The sequence below is a fragment of the Chrysochloris asiatica genome, unplaced genomic scaffold (genome assembly GCF_000296735.1).
Source record: "Chrysochloris asiatica unplaced genomic scaffold, ChrAsi1.0 scaffold00212, whole genome shotgun sequence".
Lineage (NCBI taxonomy): Eukaryota > Metazoa > Chordata > Mammalia > Afrosoricida > Chrysochloridae > Chrysochloris > Chrysochloris asiatica.
The window spans coordinates 159,019-178,090 of record NW_006408730.1 but is presented as its reverse complement, the minus strand read 5'-3'; the positions used below and the strand labels follow the sequence as shown (position 1 = coordinate 178,090).

The following is a 19,072-nucleotide window of genomic DNA, read 5'->3' as shown; positions in this document are numbered from 1 at the left end:
CAGATGATGCCATGCCGAAAACTTCTCCATCATCTACTCCAAATTCTGTTGCATCTTCAAAGTCATCTCCGTCACTATCACTAACCATATGAACATTGGTGCTTTGTTCCTCAGACTGCTCCCTGGTCTGTGCAGGTGAGGATCTTCTTCCCACTGTAAGTCGGTGGCAGGGATATGAGAGGCCAGATTCAGCAAGACACATGGAGTCATCTGTGGCAGAAGTTGGCCAGCCCTCCCATAACTGACGGTGAACAGGGATACTTGTAAGATCATATACATTCCTCTTTACCTCTTGAATGGTACTGCTTCCTGAGAAGTTCAGGTTGTACTCCCGCTGGACTTCTCAGTGGGTGATGATCAGCATGAAGTTTTGATTTAATGACTCCTGCAGGGCACCAGCATGACTAGATGATGAAGGTGGTGGCAAGTGTAGCCTTTTAACAGCATTTTAGACACAGGTATCTGAAGCTCATTTTCTAGAATCTGTTTAATCTCTCCAACAGTACAGCTGTCTTCAAGTACCATATCAACATTTTTGTCTCTGTATTCAACTCTGAAGTCCAGCATATGAGGCTGCCGTTCTAAGATTTGCCTAGATGGCATTACAGGTCAAAATGCTGAGGAGGAAGAGGGAGCTGATGCTGAAGATGAATGACTTGCTGGATCAAATGCAGGTCCTTGCATGGTCTTACCTCCATATTCACTTTGTAGAATGCCATTTTTCTGAGGTATTACACCATTGATAGCTGCCACTAAGTCCAAATTATTTTGTTCAAGCAATGTAATAGCTTCATCAATATTTTCAATACCCGTGCCCGGATTTGTGTCCCCACAGAAGACTCTCCTCACGTATCAGCAGAAGCATTTATTGATCTCAAGATAACACTGCATGCGGTGGGTCTACCATCTGGATTGAAGGAGACCCTGAAAGCAGGCACACAGGCCTTTTTATAGATGGTCAGGGTAAGATTCTCATGATAGCATGCCACCTTCAAGCTGCTGATTGGCTCTTATCTGGGAAAAGTTGCTGATTGGCTCTTATCTGGGGAAGGCTGCTGATGTCAGAAGTTTGGCAGTTAGGGAGGGTTCTAACGGTCACTGGCGCCAGAGGTTTGGCGGTTATAGTGGGTTCGAGTATGTGGGAAGAAATTCCTATAGGGAAGGGAAACTGAGGAATCTCTCTGGTTGGGGTTTGTGTGTCCTTCATGACCAGACTTTGTCTCTTTTACTATTGACATGTTGTCAGGAGGGACCAGTCCTTGGAGAAGGACATCTTCATGTTAGGTAAAGCGGAGGGTCAGTGAAAAAGAGGGAGATCCCCCAATGAGATGGACTGGCACAGTGGCAGCAGCAATGAGCTCAAGCCTAGCTATGGTTTGAGGTTGGTGCAGGATCAGGCAGTGTTCTGTTGTGTATAAGGTCACTATGAGTTGGTACCAACTCAACAGCACCTAACAACAGTCTGGTTTTTGTAAATTCTTTTAATTTCTGTTCATCTGGAAATGTTCTAATTTTATCACCATCTTTGATAGACAATTTTGTTGGGTATGATTCTTGGTTGGCATTTTTTTTTTTCTTTCATAATTTTATATATATCATCCCATTGTCTTCTTGTTTGCATGGTTGTTGCTGAGAACACAAAACTTATTAATCTTATTAGTTATCCTTTGTAGGTAACTTTTGGGGTTTTTTTTCTAAGCTGCTCTCAGGATTCTTTCCTTATCTTTGGTTTTGAAAAATTTGATGTCTTGGTGATCTATCCTATTTGAGTTCTATCCTGTTGGGAGTTGGTTTAACTTCTTGAATGACTGTCTTTTTATGTTCATGATGTTAGGGGAAGTTGTCTCCCAACAACTCTGGGATAATTTTCTCTATGATTATTTTTGGATCTTACTATCCTGGAATTCCTGTAACATATAAATTATTCCTCTTGATAGTGCCCCCGCTATCTTAGACCTGTTTTGGATTTTTTCATTCTTATTTCTGATTGTTCCTTTCCAAGATGAGTAGTGAGATATTTGTCTTCAAGCTCACTAACTTGACATTCCATTGATTTAATTTTGCTTCTTTGCCCTTTCAATGTACTATCGGTTTCTGAAGTCTTGGTATTTATCTTCTGACTTGCTAATTGTTATTTCTTCATGGTTTCCAATTTTTCATTTATTTTGTTAGAGTGTTCTTGTAGTGTTTTCCTGAAATTTTCTAACTTTGTGTGTGTGTGTCCTCCTTGCTTTCATCAATGTTTCTTTCATTCTTTTGAAGGTAGCATTCTTTTAAATTCCTTATCAAGTAGCTCGGATACCATTTCTGGTATTATCTCTTCTGATTCTGTATTTTGTTTGAGGCTGTCTATCTTGTTTCTTTGTGTAAGCAGAAATTGTTTTCTCTTAAGATATGGTGGTGTCATCTTTATATTTAATTGATTGTAATTTGTTGTATTCTAAGGCACTCACCACTTGTCTCCTGGTAGATGTGATGGAGACTGGAAGTGTGAATACCGTCCTCTGTTTGTTATTTGCATAGTGTAGTTCAGGGCTGATTCACAAGCCTCCAGAAGGAAGGCTGGCATTCCCCATTGCCTGGCCTCAGGCAGACACAAGTCTACACAGAAAGAGGGACCACTGGCCACAGGGATTGGCCACACCCATGGCTATCAGGAGGGCATGAGAACAAGGGAGAACTGCACCCCCTTGCAGACAACCTCTAGGCATGTGCAGCTGCATGCAAAAGCTCAAGATGGCGGCACCATTCCAAACCAGCTGACAACCCATCTGTTTTTCTTCTCTCTCACTGCTCCCATTCAGCTTCCTACTCCAGTGTGCACTCAGTCCACTTCTCTGTCCTATTGTCTGATGCTCAGGACCACTGTCTGTATCTACAAAGCTACCATCTAGTCAATAACGTTGAAGGTTAGGTACTCTTTAAAGTTGCATTAGTTAACTGGTCTTCTTACATCTACATGCCAGTCCATTCTTCATATAGATTTACAAACCTAAACCAGACTTGTAACATACTTAAAAATGTGTCAGTAACTTCCCATTGCACCCTGGAATCTATATTCAGATCTATGCCATGGCCACAGAGCCCTACCTGACCCAAGCCCTGTCTCCCTCATCAGTCCCAGCAACACTTTTCCTTCTCTCATTGTGTTTTAGCAACACTGGCATCTTCCTGTGTCTGGAAAGCACTGTATAGTCTAAGAAGGTTTTTGCTCTTGCCCTTCTTGTTCCCTTTGCCTGGAATGCTTCTCTCCAACTCTTCCATGACTACTTCGTGTTCATCCTCTGAGTCTCAGTGGAAACATTGCTTCCTTATAGAAGATTTCTCTGCCTGTCCTATCAGAAATGTTGGCTGCCCATCACCGTAGTTCATTTATTAAATGTATTGTAATGTGTAATGCTGGCTAACTGTTGGTCTACTGCTAATCTCTCCCTATTAGATTATCTGTCCCAGAAGGCAGGGCTCTTTTCTGTTTTACTAACCACAATCCTAAAAAAAGTCTGGCCTAAGACATGTGCTCCATAAATATTCATTGAAAGAATGAGAGAAGGAACCAGGGACCATCCTAGCACCAATAGAGTTTTCTGTGTAATATAATAGACAGGTTATTGCTAACTACAACACACTGGGATTGTTGGAGATCACAAATGAGTGAGTAAAATAATTCCACCTTGGGGCTGGTGGGTGCCAATATGGAGAAGTGGAAGTGGGGATATCAAGGTAAATTTATCTCTGTAAAGATGGTATTTGAGCTGTGTATCCAGGGAAAAGTAAGGGTCCTCCAGGGACAAAAGGAAGAAATAACTATCCAAGGTAAAGAGAACTCAGTGAATAGTGTTAGCATTCGAAAGGGCACTGTAGGCAAAGAATATTAGCGACAGAAGCAAAAAAGCAGTGTGAGAAAAATCATGCCATATGAGTGTCATCAATGGAACAATACTTGCCCCTCAGGATAATGGGCTCAATAAATAGGCCAAGTGCTATAACCAGCACATGTGAACAAGACAATGTGTGTCCGCTTCTAAAAGTAGGATTGTTTTCCTTTCAGGTTCCCCAAGTTTCACCTTTCCGCCTCTCCTTGCACCCTTTTGCCATGTTAACAGCACCCAAAGCAGCAGAATATGCCCGCAAACAGAGTAAGCCTGTTTACTTCTATCTGCAGAAAGAAATTTAAGTATGCTTAGGTATTGGGCTCCCAACATAAGGTCAAAATTGTTAGAGTAATTCGGTTTCTCTGTCTGGTTGAATTAAAAAAGAATCAAGGACTCTTATGAGTTTGCCCATCCCTAACTTGCCCTCCTCCACCCCCTTACCAAAATCTGGGAAGTCTTTCTCACACTTCTGGTGATGGGAGCAAAGCATCCAGAAGGCAAGAATCTAAAACCAAGGGGAAGGCATTCTTTGAGGAAATGGTTGTATACAGATACACTCACTACATGTGTCTATAGGTGTCAAGTTAAGAAGAGGAGCAGCAGATAAAAATGCCACCAACACCTCTGCAAGGAACGCAAATGCCATGGAATGGAAACCCTCAAAAGGTTTACCTTTGAGCACACAGCCAAAGAACAAGGTAACTAAAACACAGGACAGGTGGTCAAACTGGTACCAGATGATTTAGGAGTACGAGTAAAACAACAGTGTGGCACCGAGTCCTGGTATGGCACTGTGGGTTAATACATCAGACTGCAAAGTCATTTGAACTGCAAGGTTAGTGGTTCAAGCTCATCAGCTGCTCCTTGGAAACCCTATACAGGGTCATTATGGGTTGGAATCGACTTGATGGCACTTAACAACAACAACAACATTGTGACACTGTAGGATAAGCACTGCACTGCTATCTAAGCACAAGGTCAGCAGTTCTAACCCACCAGCTGCTCCTCAGAAACCTTACACAGGGTTGCTATGAGTCAGAATCAACTTCACCGCATTTAACAACAACACAGTGTGGTTATATCTTTGCTTTGGAGTTAGATGTCCTGGGTTTGAATATAGGTCTCATTAGTTAGCAGCTTAGAGTCCTAGTGTGGTGCTGTGGGTTAATGTACTAGACTGCAAAGTTGGTTTGAACCCCAAGGTCAGCCATATAACTTCACCAACCGCTCCTCAGAAACCCTATACAGGGTCACATGGGTCCAAACACTTAACAGCAACAACAATTTAGCCTCTCTGGGTTTGGCTTCATGCAAATTACTTAATCTCTCTGTGCCTGAGTTTCTTCCTCTGCAAACTGGGGAAAACATAGCACTTACCATTTAAGTTTGTTGTGGTAATTAACTGAAATGATGCATGTTAAGGAGTTAGAACCAGGCTTGGTGGTGGTGGTGATGTGCTTTGGAGTCGGTTCCGACTCACAGCGACCCTGTACAGGGTTTCCGAGGCTGCTTAGCACAGAGTAAAAGCATAAAGAAATATTGACCATTATTCATTTTGAAGTGTTTGAGGAATTCTCTCAAGTGAAACAGTTTTATTTTGTTGATTAAAATAAGTCTGTTGTGAAGATTACAGTTAATACTACTGTTCTAAATGTTCCCTCTGTCACTAATAAGAATTTCATCTTTGCCTGTTTGACTTCTCCCCTGTTCCTGTCCTGTCCACTTGATTCCTGGTATTTTAATATTACAGAATTCAGAGAAGGGTGAAAAGGATGAGGTACAGGGAAGAGAGGCGGGATATGTTTGGCTGGGGTTCCAGCTTGGGGCACTCCATTGTAATGTGAAAAGAGAACAGGAAATTTTGAAAGAAGCCAGAGATATTAAGTAGTTCAGATAGAAAGAGAGGAGACAGACCAGAAAAGTAGCGCAGGCTCAGTGCCTGGGATATTTCGGGGGTTTGTTGAGTGAGAAACGGTAACAGCTGGAGGGTTGTGAGGGAAGAAAGAATTTTAAAAGTAAAACTGTGAGTTGTGAATTGGGTTCACTTCAAGAAACAAAGGTAAATGTCAAAACTCCTTTTTGTTTAGTTGCTAGATTATACTTTTTTGCATTTTTTAATTGAGGAGAAGTTGACATGACAAAAAAGTAACCATGTTAAAGTGTGGCATTTAGTAAATTCACAATATTATATTATGCAACCTCTATCGAATTCCAATACATTTTCTTCACCCCCAAAAGGAAGTATCATATCCATTAAGCAATTAAATTTCAAAGCAGTATATAAGAATTTAAAATATATTTATATAAGCATAATATTCGGCTGCTAAAGGGCAAAGAAGTGATTAACTTTGGATAGGGTTAGTCATGAGATGTGTAACATATTACTTAATTTTTTATTAGGAAATCACTTCAAGCATATGAAAAATTACAAGAATAATACAAAGAACTGTCATATACTCTTTACTCAAATTTGCCACTTGTTACAGTTGTGCTGTTAGCTTTATCATTCTTTCTCTGTCTCTTTCTCTCTTTTCTCTGTGTGTGTATGGATATGTTGTTGTTCTTGTTGAGTGCCATCAAGTCAGTTCCGACCCATAGCGACCCGGTATAGGGTTTTCCAGGAGCAGCTGGTGAGTTTGAACCGCTGACCTTGCAGTTCAAACTAATTTTGCAGTCCAGTGCATTAACCCACAGCGCCACACCAGGACTCCTTGTATGGATATTTGCTGATCTATCTGAAATTGCACACATCGTACTCCTTTACACCTACATGTATCAGTGTGTTGTTCCTAACAAGGTTATTCCCTTAACTACAGTACAGAAAATCTGACATTGACAATATTGCTTAATGCTTTTGAGTTATGGTGTTAGAGGACACTATTGAAAGTGCCATGGGCTGCCAAAAGAACCAATATATCCATTTTGGAAGAAGTGCAGCCAGAGTGTTCCTTGGAGGCCAAGATGGCCAAACTTTGTCTCTCATACCTCAGACATATTGTTAGGAGGGACCAGTCGCTGGAGAAGGATATCATGTTTGGTAAGGTGGAGGGTCAGAGAAAAAAGGGAAGACCCCCAACGAGATGGATTGGGCAAGTGGCAGCATCGATGGACTCAAGCGTGGCAACAATAGTGAGGTTGGCCCAGGATCAGGCAGTGTTTCGTTCTGCTGTGCATAAGGTTGCTATGGGTTGGTACTGACTCGATGGCACCTAACAACAACAATAATTGTCTATAAGGACTCCTTGTGTGGCACTGTAGGATTAGCACTGGACTGCAAACAAGGTTAGCAGTTCAAACTCACCATATACTCCTCGGAAACCCTATACAGGGTCACTGTGAGTTGGAACTGACTCAGCGGAATTTAACAACAACATTGTCTATAAACTAGTCTTGTTAATGATCTAATGATGATGTCTTCCCCCCTCCCCCCCAGCGATTTCCCCCTGTGTACAGGATCTAGTATGGAATCATATATTGCACTGAGTTAAATATAATTCTTAACCTCCAAATTTATTAAAAACAATTCCATGGAAATTCTTCTTAACTATATTTACTTGAATCCATCTTTGTCAGCAAGTTAGTGCCTGATATTTAACCTTAACTTATTTGTGATCTATATCATCCACCAACATTTCAGCCTCTCAAGTTTCTTGGGTCACTGACATCCCAGTTGGAGTACTGCCTTTTAAGGATTGTATAACTTCATGAATCTGAAGAACCAGGCCTTACCAATTCTACTACTAGAGTACACTTGTGACATATGTATCCCATATAATTGCATCAAAATCTACGTTACCTTCAATTCTTCCCCCTTGATTTTGCATGCCTTTCATTACTGAAAATGCATTGTATCAACACAAAATCCAAAGTAGAAAGTAATTAGGGTTATAAAAGGTTAGCTTCCTATAGCTTGAAGACCTGATGTCTGTGTTCCATGTTAAACTGATATACTTGATACTAAAATCATCTTTTTATTCTGCAGGTCACTTAGACTAGGACGTCATATTAAATCTCTGGGAGAGGAAGAGAGATATCATTTAAAGCTGCAACTCCTGCTAGTACATTCTCCTTTATAGTTAGCTTTTGATGCAAACAACATTGGAATGTTATTTTGGATTCTGAGGTTTCTTCTTTTAGAAGTACATCGCACTGCTATCTTTGATAGTAAATGTGTGTATCTTATGCTACTGCCTCGTGATTAGAAGACTGTCGAGGACTACGAAGAGTAAACAGAGTTTTACATATGGCAGAGCAGTTTAGCTTTGTAGCACATTTTACAAATGTTTAGTGTTGAATCCTGTAGAGTAGTGGAGTAGGAGGACGCAGTTTTCCAGAGTTTCAAACCCAGACAAAGTTAATGTGTCATTTATTGCCTTTACTGTGCTCTCACATAGAAACATTTTACTTAAGATTATTTCAGTAAAGCATTAAAAGATGATGAGTACAAATGGAGGACCCTAGGGCCATCAAGGGAGAAGACTACCAGTGGAATGTGGGACCCTATCCAGAGAAGCAGCAACAGCAGAGATAGAGGCAGAGATGAGGACATGGAGAGAGGGAGCAGCTGAGGACTCTATTTTCATGGAAAGAAAGGGATTGAGAGCTGGTGGCCAGGAGACAGACTTGCAGAATGTGCTCTTTGGTGGTTTAAATTATTATATATGTCTGAGTGTTTGGGGGGAAAAAAAAAAAAAAGCTAGAATAGAGAGAAATACAGTTAACTGATGGTACATGGAAGGGATTATAATCATTGTAATGAAACAAAGTATATGATTTGTTGAATGTAAAACTGATGTTCTGCCCTGTAAACTTTCACTCAAATCACAATAAAAACTTTAAAAATGAAAGAAAAAAAAAAGGATATGAATACAGGCTTTCTTTTGGTAGAACATAATGACTAGGGAGAAAAAACATGTTCTAGTCTTTTACTGGAGTTCTGGTGTGGTGCTGTAGGAAAAGCACTGGACTGCAAAGTTGGTTTGAACCACAGGCTGGCAGCCCAAAGCCACCAACTGCTCCTCAGAAATCCTATATAGTTAGGGTCACTATGAGTTGGAACCAATTAATCAACACTTAACAACCACAACACGTCTTTTAGTACCTTTCCAAAATGCTTAACAGGAACATGGTTTGGCTTATAAATGTGTGTAGTAGCAATCAGATCAAAGGAATGTGAATGCACATTATACCAAAATGTGGAGTCCTGGTGTGGCACTGTTGGGTAAGCACTCTACTTCAAGGCTGGTTTGAACTGCAAGATAGGTGGTTCAAACTCACCAGATGCTCCTTGGAAACCCTACACAGGTTCAATGTAAGTCAGAAGTGACTCAAGGGTACTTAACAACAACAAGGTTTCATCAGGCTGTCTTCTGCAGGACATTGTCATTAGCAAAAACACTCGTGGCTTATTGACTTCTGCTGAAACAGCAGTGTATTTGGATTGGTAGTGTGGATGGGGAGACCAGTACAACCTTTTCTACGTTGGGTTTGATTACTGTTGGAACTGAGTATATCTCCACAAAGTTGGAGGTTCAAGCTCACCAGACACTCCTTGGAAACCCTATATAGGTTGCTATGAGTTGGAACCGACTCAGTGGCAAGTAACAACAAAATCATTAGAAGAACCATGGTGTGGTGCTGTCAGATAAATACTGGACTGCTAGGTCAGCAAGGTCAGAGGTTCAAATCTACTCGCTGCTCCTTGGAAACCCTATACAAGGTTGTTATGAGTCAGAACTGACTCTATGGAATTTAACAACAACAGCATTAGAAGAGAGGCAGAAAAAGTCTATCAGTAATTAACCTGTGGCCCCTAGAAACTCTGCCAGGTATCTAGCTTCATAGAACTTTGTCCAGTTTTCTTTGCACAGGTGTTGTCTAGCTCTAATAATTATGAGGGGAATTTGTTCTTTGAGACTATTGCTGTCCGTCCTTTTGATAACTGCTTTACATGCTGACTGAAGAATTCTACAAATGGCAGTATGAACACATTGCTAACTGTGAAGCAGAGGGTGTTTGGTTTTATCTTTTAGATGAATTGGGGATTGACATCATCCTCTACTACCTCATAACTGAGGAGTGCTTCTAAATCAAAGCAGTTCTGAATGGTGCAAATGGTTAATGCCCGCAGCTACTAACACAATGGATGGAAATTCAAATCTAACCCGAGGCACCTCAGAAAAAAAAAGCTGGTTAACTACTTCCCCAAATTGCCTATGGAAAAACTCTATGGCGTGCTATAAAGAATATTCTATATCCTACTTTTGTGAGTTGCAATTGGGATCTTAAAAGCTTATGAGTGGCTATCTCAGGTGCAACTATTGGCTCTTCCCTGGGCAGAGAAGAGTTATAAAAACTGAAGATGCTTGAAATCAGTGAGTCCATTAGACTAATAGAATACATAAACATTGGTCTCCATGACCCTGAGAGCAAAGAACTAAATGGTGCCTAACTATCAATACCTACTGTTCTGAAAGGGATCACATTAAAAGGTTCTAGATAGAGTGGGATAAAATGTGGAATAAACTCAAAATTATAAAAAAAAAAAAGTCCAGGCTTATAGGTCAGAAAGAGTTTGGATGAACCTGAGATTAGCTCCTTGGTCATCCTTCAGGTATGAAACTGAAATCACTCTCAAGTGATTTTCAGCCAAACGGTAGAGAGGCACATAGGGGGACAACACTAGTGAGGCATGCACATCAAGGGATGGTTAACCATTCAAGGTCAAAAGGTCACCAATTATCTAAGGACAAAATTTAGAAGGTAGAATGGAAACAATCTCACAGGGAGGAAGTGGGATAACTGTTGTTACATGGAGGGGATTGCAATCATGGAGATGAACCCAAGTATATGATTTGTTGAATGTAAAGCAGATGAGGTGCTCTGTAAACCTTCACTCAATTCACAATAAAACATTGAAAAACAGAACAAATGCCCTATGAAGCACAGTTTTACTTTGAACATAGAGAATTGCAATGAATTAGAGTTGTCATGACAACTATTTGCTCTCAATTAATAAGGCTAGCAATGTTAGAGAAAGGATTTCAAGCATTCAGCTGAAATCAATGAGCAAAATCATGATGCTAGTTTTAAAAACAAAAAGTAGCCCTAGAAAATTAACTGGGGTGGGATAGATGTCCTCTGAGGTTTTCCTGTTCTTCAAGTGTCTCACAGTGTCTTGAGAAAACTATTTTCCAGCTCAGAGAGAGATGTGTTTAATCTCAAGACAAAATATACCTATTTCCAAAATTAGCTGCTTTTACCATTTAAAATTTAAACATTTACACTTAAATATTGCTTTTAGTACTTCCCTTCCACATCGTCAAAGTAATATAATTTATAATAGAAAACTAAGGGGGATAGAAAAGCGGGGTGGGAATAAAAATATAAAAACCAAGCCCTCTCATCTTGTGATTCATTGGTAACTGCTACAAACATATTGGTGTTGACACTTCTCCTAAATCTTTTTATCTTACATAAACATATGAAAAATATTTTTATCAAAACTGTATCATGCTGATGACCAGGGGGCAGGCTTGCAGGGTATACCCCTTGGTTGGTTGATGATGCATGGAGGGAACTGTAACCATGGCAATGAAATACATAGGATGAATGAAAAGCTAATGTTCTTCCATGTAAACGATCATATAATTCACAACAAAACATTAAAAAAAAAAAGAACTGACTCCAGCAGTCCCCATCCTGGTGGTCCTGGTAGTCCACATGCAGATTTGAGGGTAGGGAATTTGGAGTGACAATGCCCACATCTTGGTCAAAGAAGGCATTGCATCTCAACTGGCAGTGCCTCCAAGACTGCACAAAAGATAGGAAGGACATCATCAAAGATGGAGAAATGGGTTCCAGGCAGGGGAGTCACACAAAACAACAACAACAAACTGTATCATGCTGATGAAATTTCGAAAACATGAGTGTCTTTCTTATTGAGGAGATTTTTTTGTTTGGAATTTTTTGTTGCCTCTGAGCACAAGTACTTCTGGAATTCATAAGATTCTCGTAAGCCACTGGCCTCCATCTCAGCAATTCCCACAGGTCAACATGACAGAATGCAGGGCGTAGAATGTATTTTTAGAGAGTTGCATAGAATGAGAAGTTTACCCTTTGTGTCCAACGCCAGAATGACCTCAGTTCCATTCACTGGAGCTGGTGAGCACAACTGGAAAACGCCAGACAGAATGAGAACCCTGTGCACCATGACACCAATAAAACCCCAAACAAACGTAGAAATCCCCTTATGCACTACTCCTGGGCCCCTTTTGTGTTGGTCTTGCCAAGTCACCCTATTTATATATAACAGCAGCCACTCTTGCCCCAATTAACTGGATGCTGATCATCCGCTGCCGACAAGCATGGGGAAGGTGAGCCATGGCCTAACCACTGCCTAACCACTGAGTCTGCTGTATGTCCGGACGGACCCTCTTGCTGATTGCCTGAGGTCGTCCTGTTTCCACGGCAGATTACCTACTATGAGGACCAGGGCTTCCAGGGTGGCTGCTATGACTGCAGCAGAGACTGCTCCAACCTGCAGACCTGCTTCAGTCGCTGTAACTTCATCTGCGTGGAGAGCGGTTGCTGGATGCTCTACGAGAGCCCCCACTACCAGGGGCAGCAGTACTTCCTGCTAGACTACCAGCAGTGGATGGGCCTCAGCGACTCGGTCCGCTCCTGCCGCCTCATCCCCCACGTGAGTGTTTGTCTTGGCTCCTCATGGAAATGAAATCCATGGAAAAATAACATGCTTAAGCCAAATAGTTCCCATTAGACAGCAGCAGAATGTGGATGGTAGTTCATGCAACCTAGTTGAGGCGGTGCCTCAGGAGTGAATAATTTTTCATGAACTCTGGAATTTCATCTTTTAACTACAAGTTCCTTAACTTGATATTTTAAATATAGCAACAACAACAACAACAAAGAGACCCAAAGACTAAGAAAAAGCAGGGCATGAAAGAAACTGAAATTACCATCTCTTCAAGATATAGTTTCAATAGATAGTTTTGATGGGTACACAGCATTGTGAACGGACTTGTCACTGTACACATAAAAGGTTGAAATAACAAACATTTTGTTATATATATTTTGTCATTAAAAAAACAGATGTAATTTCCAGGCCATTTCAACCTAGAAATTCAACATACCAGAAATTTAAAATATGCTGTTGTTGTTTTTGTTGTTAAGTGCCGTAAAGTTGGACGTTGGTTCTGACTTCTAACCACTCTGTATAGGTTTTCTGAGGACAGGCTGGTGGGTTTGAATCACCTACGTAGTGGTTACGAATCGGGCTGCGAACCTTAAGGTCAGCGGTTCGAAACTACCAGCCGCTCCGCGGGAGAAAGATGAGGCTTTCTACTCCCGTAAAGATTTACACCCTCGGAAACCCTGTACAGGGTCGCTATGGGTCGGAATCGACTCGACGGCACTTAACAACAACAACAACAACCTTTGCAGGGAGCAGTCCAGTGTTTATCCTACAGTGCCACACCAGGACTCCAATTCTAATCTAAAACTGTTTAATTGGTTAAAAATACTTTTGCTCAGTTTCCTATTTGATTATTCCCCCTGGAAACTGCAGACCCCTGTATGGTTTCTAGTTCTAATTCAATAACCAATACCTATGATAAGCTCATTTTGAGGTGTCAATTAGAAGGAAGACTGTCTTATGAAGTACTGTGATACCAGAAATATTATAAGTGGGTGTCTTTAACAAACGGAACATGATTTTCTCACTGTTTAGGAGTCTAGAAATCCAAATTCAGGGTGTTAACTTTAGGAGTCCTGGTGTGGTGCTGTAGGACAAGCACTGGAATGCAAGGTCATTTGAATTGCAAGGTACATGGTTCAAACTCACTCCTTGGAAACCCCATACAGGGTCACCTTGAGTCCAGACTGACTTGATGCCACTTAACAACAACAGCTGTAGGGGAAGGCATTTTATTTATTTCTTTAGTAGCTTAATCTATTTTTTACTTGTTTGTGTAAGAACATAAGATATGTAAAAGAGGGACTTCTTTTTTTAAACATTTATTGTGAATTGAGTGAAGGTTATATCATCAGTTTTACATTCAACACATTATATACTTCCATTTCAATGCTTGCAATCTCCTAAATTTAATATCCCCTATTCTGTTTCCTCCTTGTGTTTCTTGTTTCCATTCTTCCAAATTTCCCAACCCTTTTGAACTTTGTCTTGGGCAAATGCTGCCCTTTTGATCTCAAATTGTTGACTATTCTATGATTTGTGTACCTCATTACTGTTGTTGCTCTCCCTATATACCTATCTATTGCTTGTCTGAAAATTCAGCTATGGTGGTGAGCTCAATTCCAGACTTGAAGGATGACCAAGGGCCACAGTTTCGGGGTTCTCAGCAGGTGACCAGTAAGCTTGGTCTTTTTTATGACTGAGTTTTGTTTCACATTTTCTCCCATTCTATCCAGGATCTTCTAATGTGATCCCTTTCAGAGCAGCTGGCCACCATCTAGCTGTACTTCTTCCAACATAGATTTGTTTGTTCTTCTGGAAGGAAGCCCATCGTACATTCTTTACTAACATCATAATTTAAAGGCATCAATTTTTCTTCAGTCTCCTTTATTCATTCTCCAACTTCTACAAGCATATGTGGTGATTGAAAATACCATGGTTTGGGTCAGGTACACCTTAGTCTTCAAAGTGACATCTTTTCCTTTTTAAACTTTAAGGTGGTCTTTTTTAGCTGGACTATATAAAGTCTAGACTGCTGGTGTGGCTCTGTATAAGGTCAGCAGTTCAAACCCACCACTGCTCCTTGGTCACTATGAGTCCAAACTGACTCAACAGCACTTAACAACAACATATGAAGAATGTAGTATCAGGATTGGAGGAAAATTCATTAACAACCTGCAATATGCAGATTAACACAACCTTGCTTGCTGAAAGTAAAGAGGACTAGAAGCACTTACAGATGAAGATCAAAGACTACAGCCTTCAGTATGGATTACACCTTAATATAATGAAAAAATCCACACAATTGGATCAATAAGCCACACTACAACAAATGGAAAATAAATTAAAGTTGTCAAGGATTTCATTTTACTTGGATTCACACCCATGGGAGAAGCATGTCCTATAGAGTCTGTGAAAATCTTCATATTAGTCTTACAGAAAATAACGAAATGTTGATTCCTTTATATATTCTCAGCAACTCCAAAATACATATAATTATATATGTATAAGAATTATGGGGGAGTGTAGTGGCTTCATACAATAAGCACTGGACTGTGAACCACACGATCCATGGTTCGATCCTGCCAGCTGCTCTGTGGTTCTGCTCCTGCTGAGTGAAATAAGTCAGTCACAGAAGCATACATATGAGACTATTATAAAAAGTCAAGAAAATGTTATTACATTAAAAGCAACATTCTTTGATAATTACCAGGTATGGGAGGGGAAAGAAGGATAAATTGCTAACTAGAGGAAGGTTACATATTAACTTGGGTGAAGGAGTAGGCAAAAATAAATGTTTATTTCTTGTTCTTTTTTTTTTAAAAACAGATCGGTGTGTTAGAATCCTAATATTGCTATAAGAAAATACCACAAAATATGTTTTAAAGAGCAGAAATTAATTTTTTCTCCTTTAGAATATAATAAAATATTTAACTTGTATTTCTGGCACTTATAGAGTCCTGTCTTTCTTTCAATCTATTAAGTATTCAAAAGCAATAATGGCATTTGGTCTAACATAACAACATGTGTTTGCAAGATGAAAAACAACAATTTCTATGAAGAATATGGGTGCTGTAGGATCAGCACTGGACTTTGATTCACAAGGTCAGCAATTCAAACCAACCAGTTGCTCCTTGCAAACCTTATACGGGATTGCTGTGAGTCGGAACCAACTCGACAGCACTTAACAACCACATGAAGAATATGACTTCTAGTACTCTTTTAACTATTGAACTATGTAGATTCTAAGAAAAGTTCTATTCAGTTGGGCTAAATTCATTTGTTGTTAGGTGTTTGTGGGCATATTTGTAACTATGATGAATTAGTGCTTGTTGAAACACCTCAAATTGTCCTTCCACGTTATCACCACTAGATATCTCTCCTACACGAGTATAATCCAAGTCTTAACTGATAAGGAAAGTTATTCTCAGCATTTGAACTTTTACCTTACCTCCACAAAGAGAGAAAGAAACTGGTATCTTATCAGGTATTGTTGTTGTTGTTAAGTGCTGTGGAGTGGATCCCGACATATCAGCTATTACATTCCCTGTATTTCTAAAAGCCACCAGCCTTTTCCTCCCAGTTCTAACTTTAATACCCCATTCCTTCATGAGATTTCCAGCCCAAATGTAATTCACTGACACTTTGCTGTACGTACTTCCAAGAAAAATTTCAGGATATCCACCAAAGCTACATGCACATGGGGGAAACTAAGTCTTATATCATTTTAATAGAAAGTAAGGCATACACCAAGAATAGTCTAAGAGAAAAATAAAAAATGAAAGTTTTCCAGAGAAGTTTATTTGGTGGTATGTTTGTTTTATTTAATTTTCAAAAATTTAAATAAATTTATTTAATTTTGAAAATTGATTAAAGTAGCTACTAACAAATTACAATATAATAAAGAAACTAAAAATAAGTGAGTGGGAAATTTTTTCAGAGGAATAAAGTTTGAGAGCAAGTTCTGATATGATGCTATGGGTTAGTGTGCCAGACTGCAAAAACCATTTGAACGGCAAGGTCAGCAGTTCAAGCTCACCAGCTGCTTCTTGGAAACCGTATACAGAGTCGCTATGGGTCAGAACCGACTCAATGGCACTTAACAACAACATAGACCTACTTATGCCCTGAATTCAGACTCGTAGCCCCTAGAACTGGAGAGAATAAATTTCTGCTCTTTAAAACTTACTTTGTGGTATTTTCTTATAGCAGTATTACAACTCTAACACACCGATCTCTTAAAAAAAAAAAGAACAAGAAATAAACATTTATTTTTGCCTTCTCCTTCACCCAAATTAATATGTAACCTTCCTCTGTTGTTGTTGTTAAGTGCCATCGAGTCGGTTCCGACCCATAGTGACCCTATACAGGGTTTCCGAGGGTGTAAATCTTTATGGGAGTAGAAAGCCTCATCTTTCTCCCACGGAACGGCTGGTAGTTTCAAACTGCTGACCTTGCGGCTCGCAGCCCAATTCGTAACCACTACGCTACCAGAGCTCACTCTAGTTAGCAATTCGTCCTTCCTTCCCCTTCCATACCTGGTAACTATCAAAGAATGTTGCTTTTAATGCAATAACATTTTCTTGACTTTTTATAATAGTCTCATACAATATGTATGCTTCTGTGATTGACTTATTTCACTCAGCATAATACTTCTCAGGTTCATCCATGTTGTGAAGTGTTTCACAGTTTCCTCATTACCCTTTAACATTGTATGTTAGATAGTACTGTGTGTGTGTGCCATAGTTGGCTTAGCCATTCTTCTATTGAAGGACATTTAGGTTGTTTCCATATTTTTGTTATTATGAATTACACTGCAATGAAGATGGGTGTGTATACATCATGACTCATTTCTTTTGATATTTACCAATATTAGGATTGGTACATCATATGGTATTTCTATTTCCACCATTTTAAGGAAGTGCTATACTGTTTTTCACACTGGTTGTACCATTTTATAGTCCCACCATCAAAGTATTAAGGTTCCAGTCTCTCCATACCCTTGCCAGTGTTTGTTGTTTTCTTTTCTTTTTAACTTGGCTTTTAATGCTGTTGTGAGATGATATCTCATTGCTTTGATTTGCATCTCTCAAATAGCTAATGATTGTGAGCAGTTCTTTTTGTGTTTGCTAGCCACCTGAATGTTTTCTTTGGTGAGGTTCATGTCCCCTGCCCATTTTAAAATTGGATTATTTGTCTTTTTGATAAATAGAGATGTTGAAGTTTTTTTTTTGTTGAAGTGTTTACAGGTTCTATACATTTTAGATATTAGTTCCTTGTTTTATATCATTGTCAACATTTTTTCTCTTGTCTGTGGGTTCTTTTTTAACACTTTTGGTAAAATCTCTTGACACACATAAATATCTAATTTTTAGGAGGTTCCAGTCACCTAGTTTGTCTTCTGCTGTTTGTGTGTTTGCACTTATATTTGATAGTATATTTATGCCAAGTATCAGGGCCTCTAAATTTGTCCCTGTTTTTTCAGTGATGGTCTTAGGTTTTACATTTATGCCTTTGATCAGTCTTGAGTTAATTTTTGTATATGGTGTGGGATATGGATTTGGTTTAATTTTTCTGCAAATGCTTATCTAGTTTTGCCAGCACCATTTGTTAAAAAGCCTACCTCTTATCCACTGAATGTGTTTCAGCTTTAATCAAAGATCAGCTGTCCACTGATAGATGGATTTACTCCTAGGTTCTCAATTCTGTTCCATTGATGTATATGTCTGTCATTGTACTAGAGCCAGCTGTTTTGACTGCCATGGTTGTTTTGAAATTGGGACGTGTGAGGCCTCCTACTTTCTTCTCCTTCTTTAGTAATGCTTTGTTTATCTGGGGTCTCTCTGTTCTATTTAGAGTTGGTGATTAGTTTTTCCATCTTGTTAAAGAATCATGCTGACATCTGACTCAGAATTGCATTATGTCTGTAGACCACTTTGGGTAGTTGTAATGTAGTGAATTATTTAATGTCTCTTCTAGATATAGTCTTTGTAAATTTCCACCAAACGACTTTTTCTTGATGGATTTGGGTAAGAAAAAGTGGGGGAGGATGCTGATAAATTATATAATTCAGTTATGAGTGTGTTAACAGGGCTAATTGTGAACACTTAGAACTCTAACGTGGGTATAAATGAGCCATTTCAAAAGGAGTCGGGGTGGGTGGTGAATCTCACTTCCATTAAAGAAGAAGAGCCAGGTATGGAGCATGTCCTTTGGACCCAGAAATCCCTGCAGATTGAACCTCCTTGACCAAGTACAGAAAGCTGAGACATGGGAGGAGTGGCAGAGGAGCAACAGCAGCAGAACCAAGAGCCAGAGCATGAGACAGAGCAATGGGCTTCCCAGTCCATGGAATAAGTAAAGCTAAGTGACTTCAGGCAGGAGGCTGTTTGCAGAGCAGGATGTCTCCAGGCACTTAATTAGGGGAGCTGGGTTTGCTAACCCACAGAGCTAACACCTAGTGCTTTCAGGTGGAAGCTTTTAGTGG

The 19,072-nt window shown here is 39.7% G+C and overlaps 2 protein-coding genes across 2 annotated transcripts in view; both read left to right on the top strand.

Annotated features, from left to right (window-relative positions):
• The window catches only part of LOC102826829 (chromosome unknown open reading frame, human C2orf80), a 31,539-nt gene extending 25,779 nt beyond the window's left edge, over positions 1 to 5,760 (top strand). Inside the window, exons 6-8 of the mRNA XM_006872749.1 lie at positions 4,049 to 4,136; positions 4,449 to 4,570; positions 5,623 to 5,760. Of these exons, the coding sequence (XP_006872811.1) occupies positions 4,049 to 4,136; positions 4,449 to 4,570; positions 5,623 to 5,760 (348 nt within the window). The remainder of the gene's footprint in view (positions 1 to 4,048; positions 4,137 to 4,448; positions 4,571 to 5,622) is intronic.
• Positions 5,761 to 12,238: 6,478 nt separating this feature from the next.
• LOC102817065 (gamma-crystallin D-like) overlaps positions 12,239 to 19,072 on the top strand; it is a 28,474-nt gene continuing 21,640 nt past the window's right edge. Inside the window, 2 exon segments of the mRNA XM_006872729.1 lie at positions 12,239 to 12,247; positions 12,346 to 12,573. Of these exon segments, the coding sequence (XP_006872791.1) occupies positions 12,239 to 12,247; positions 12,346 to 12,573 (237 nt within the window).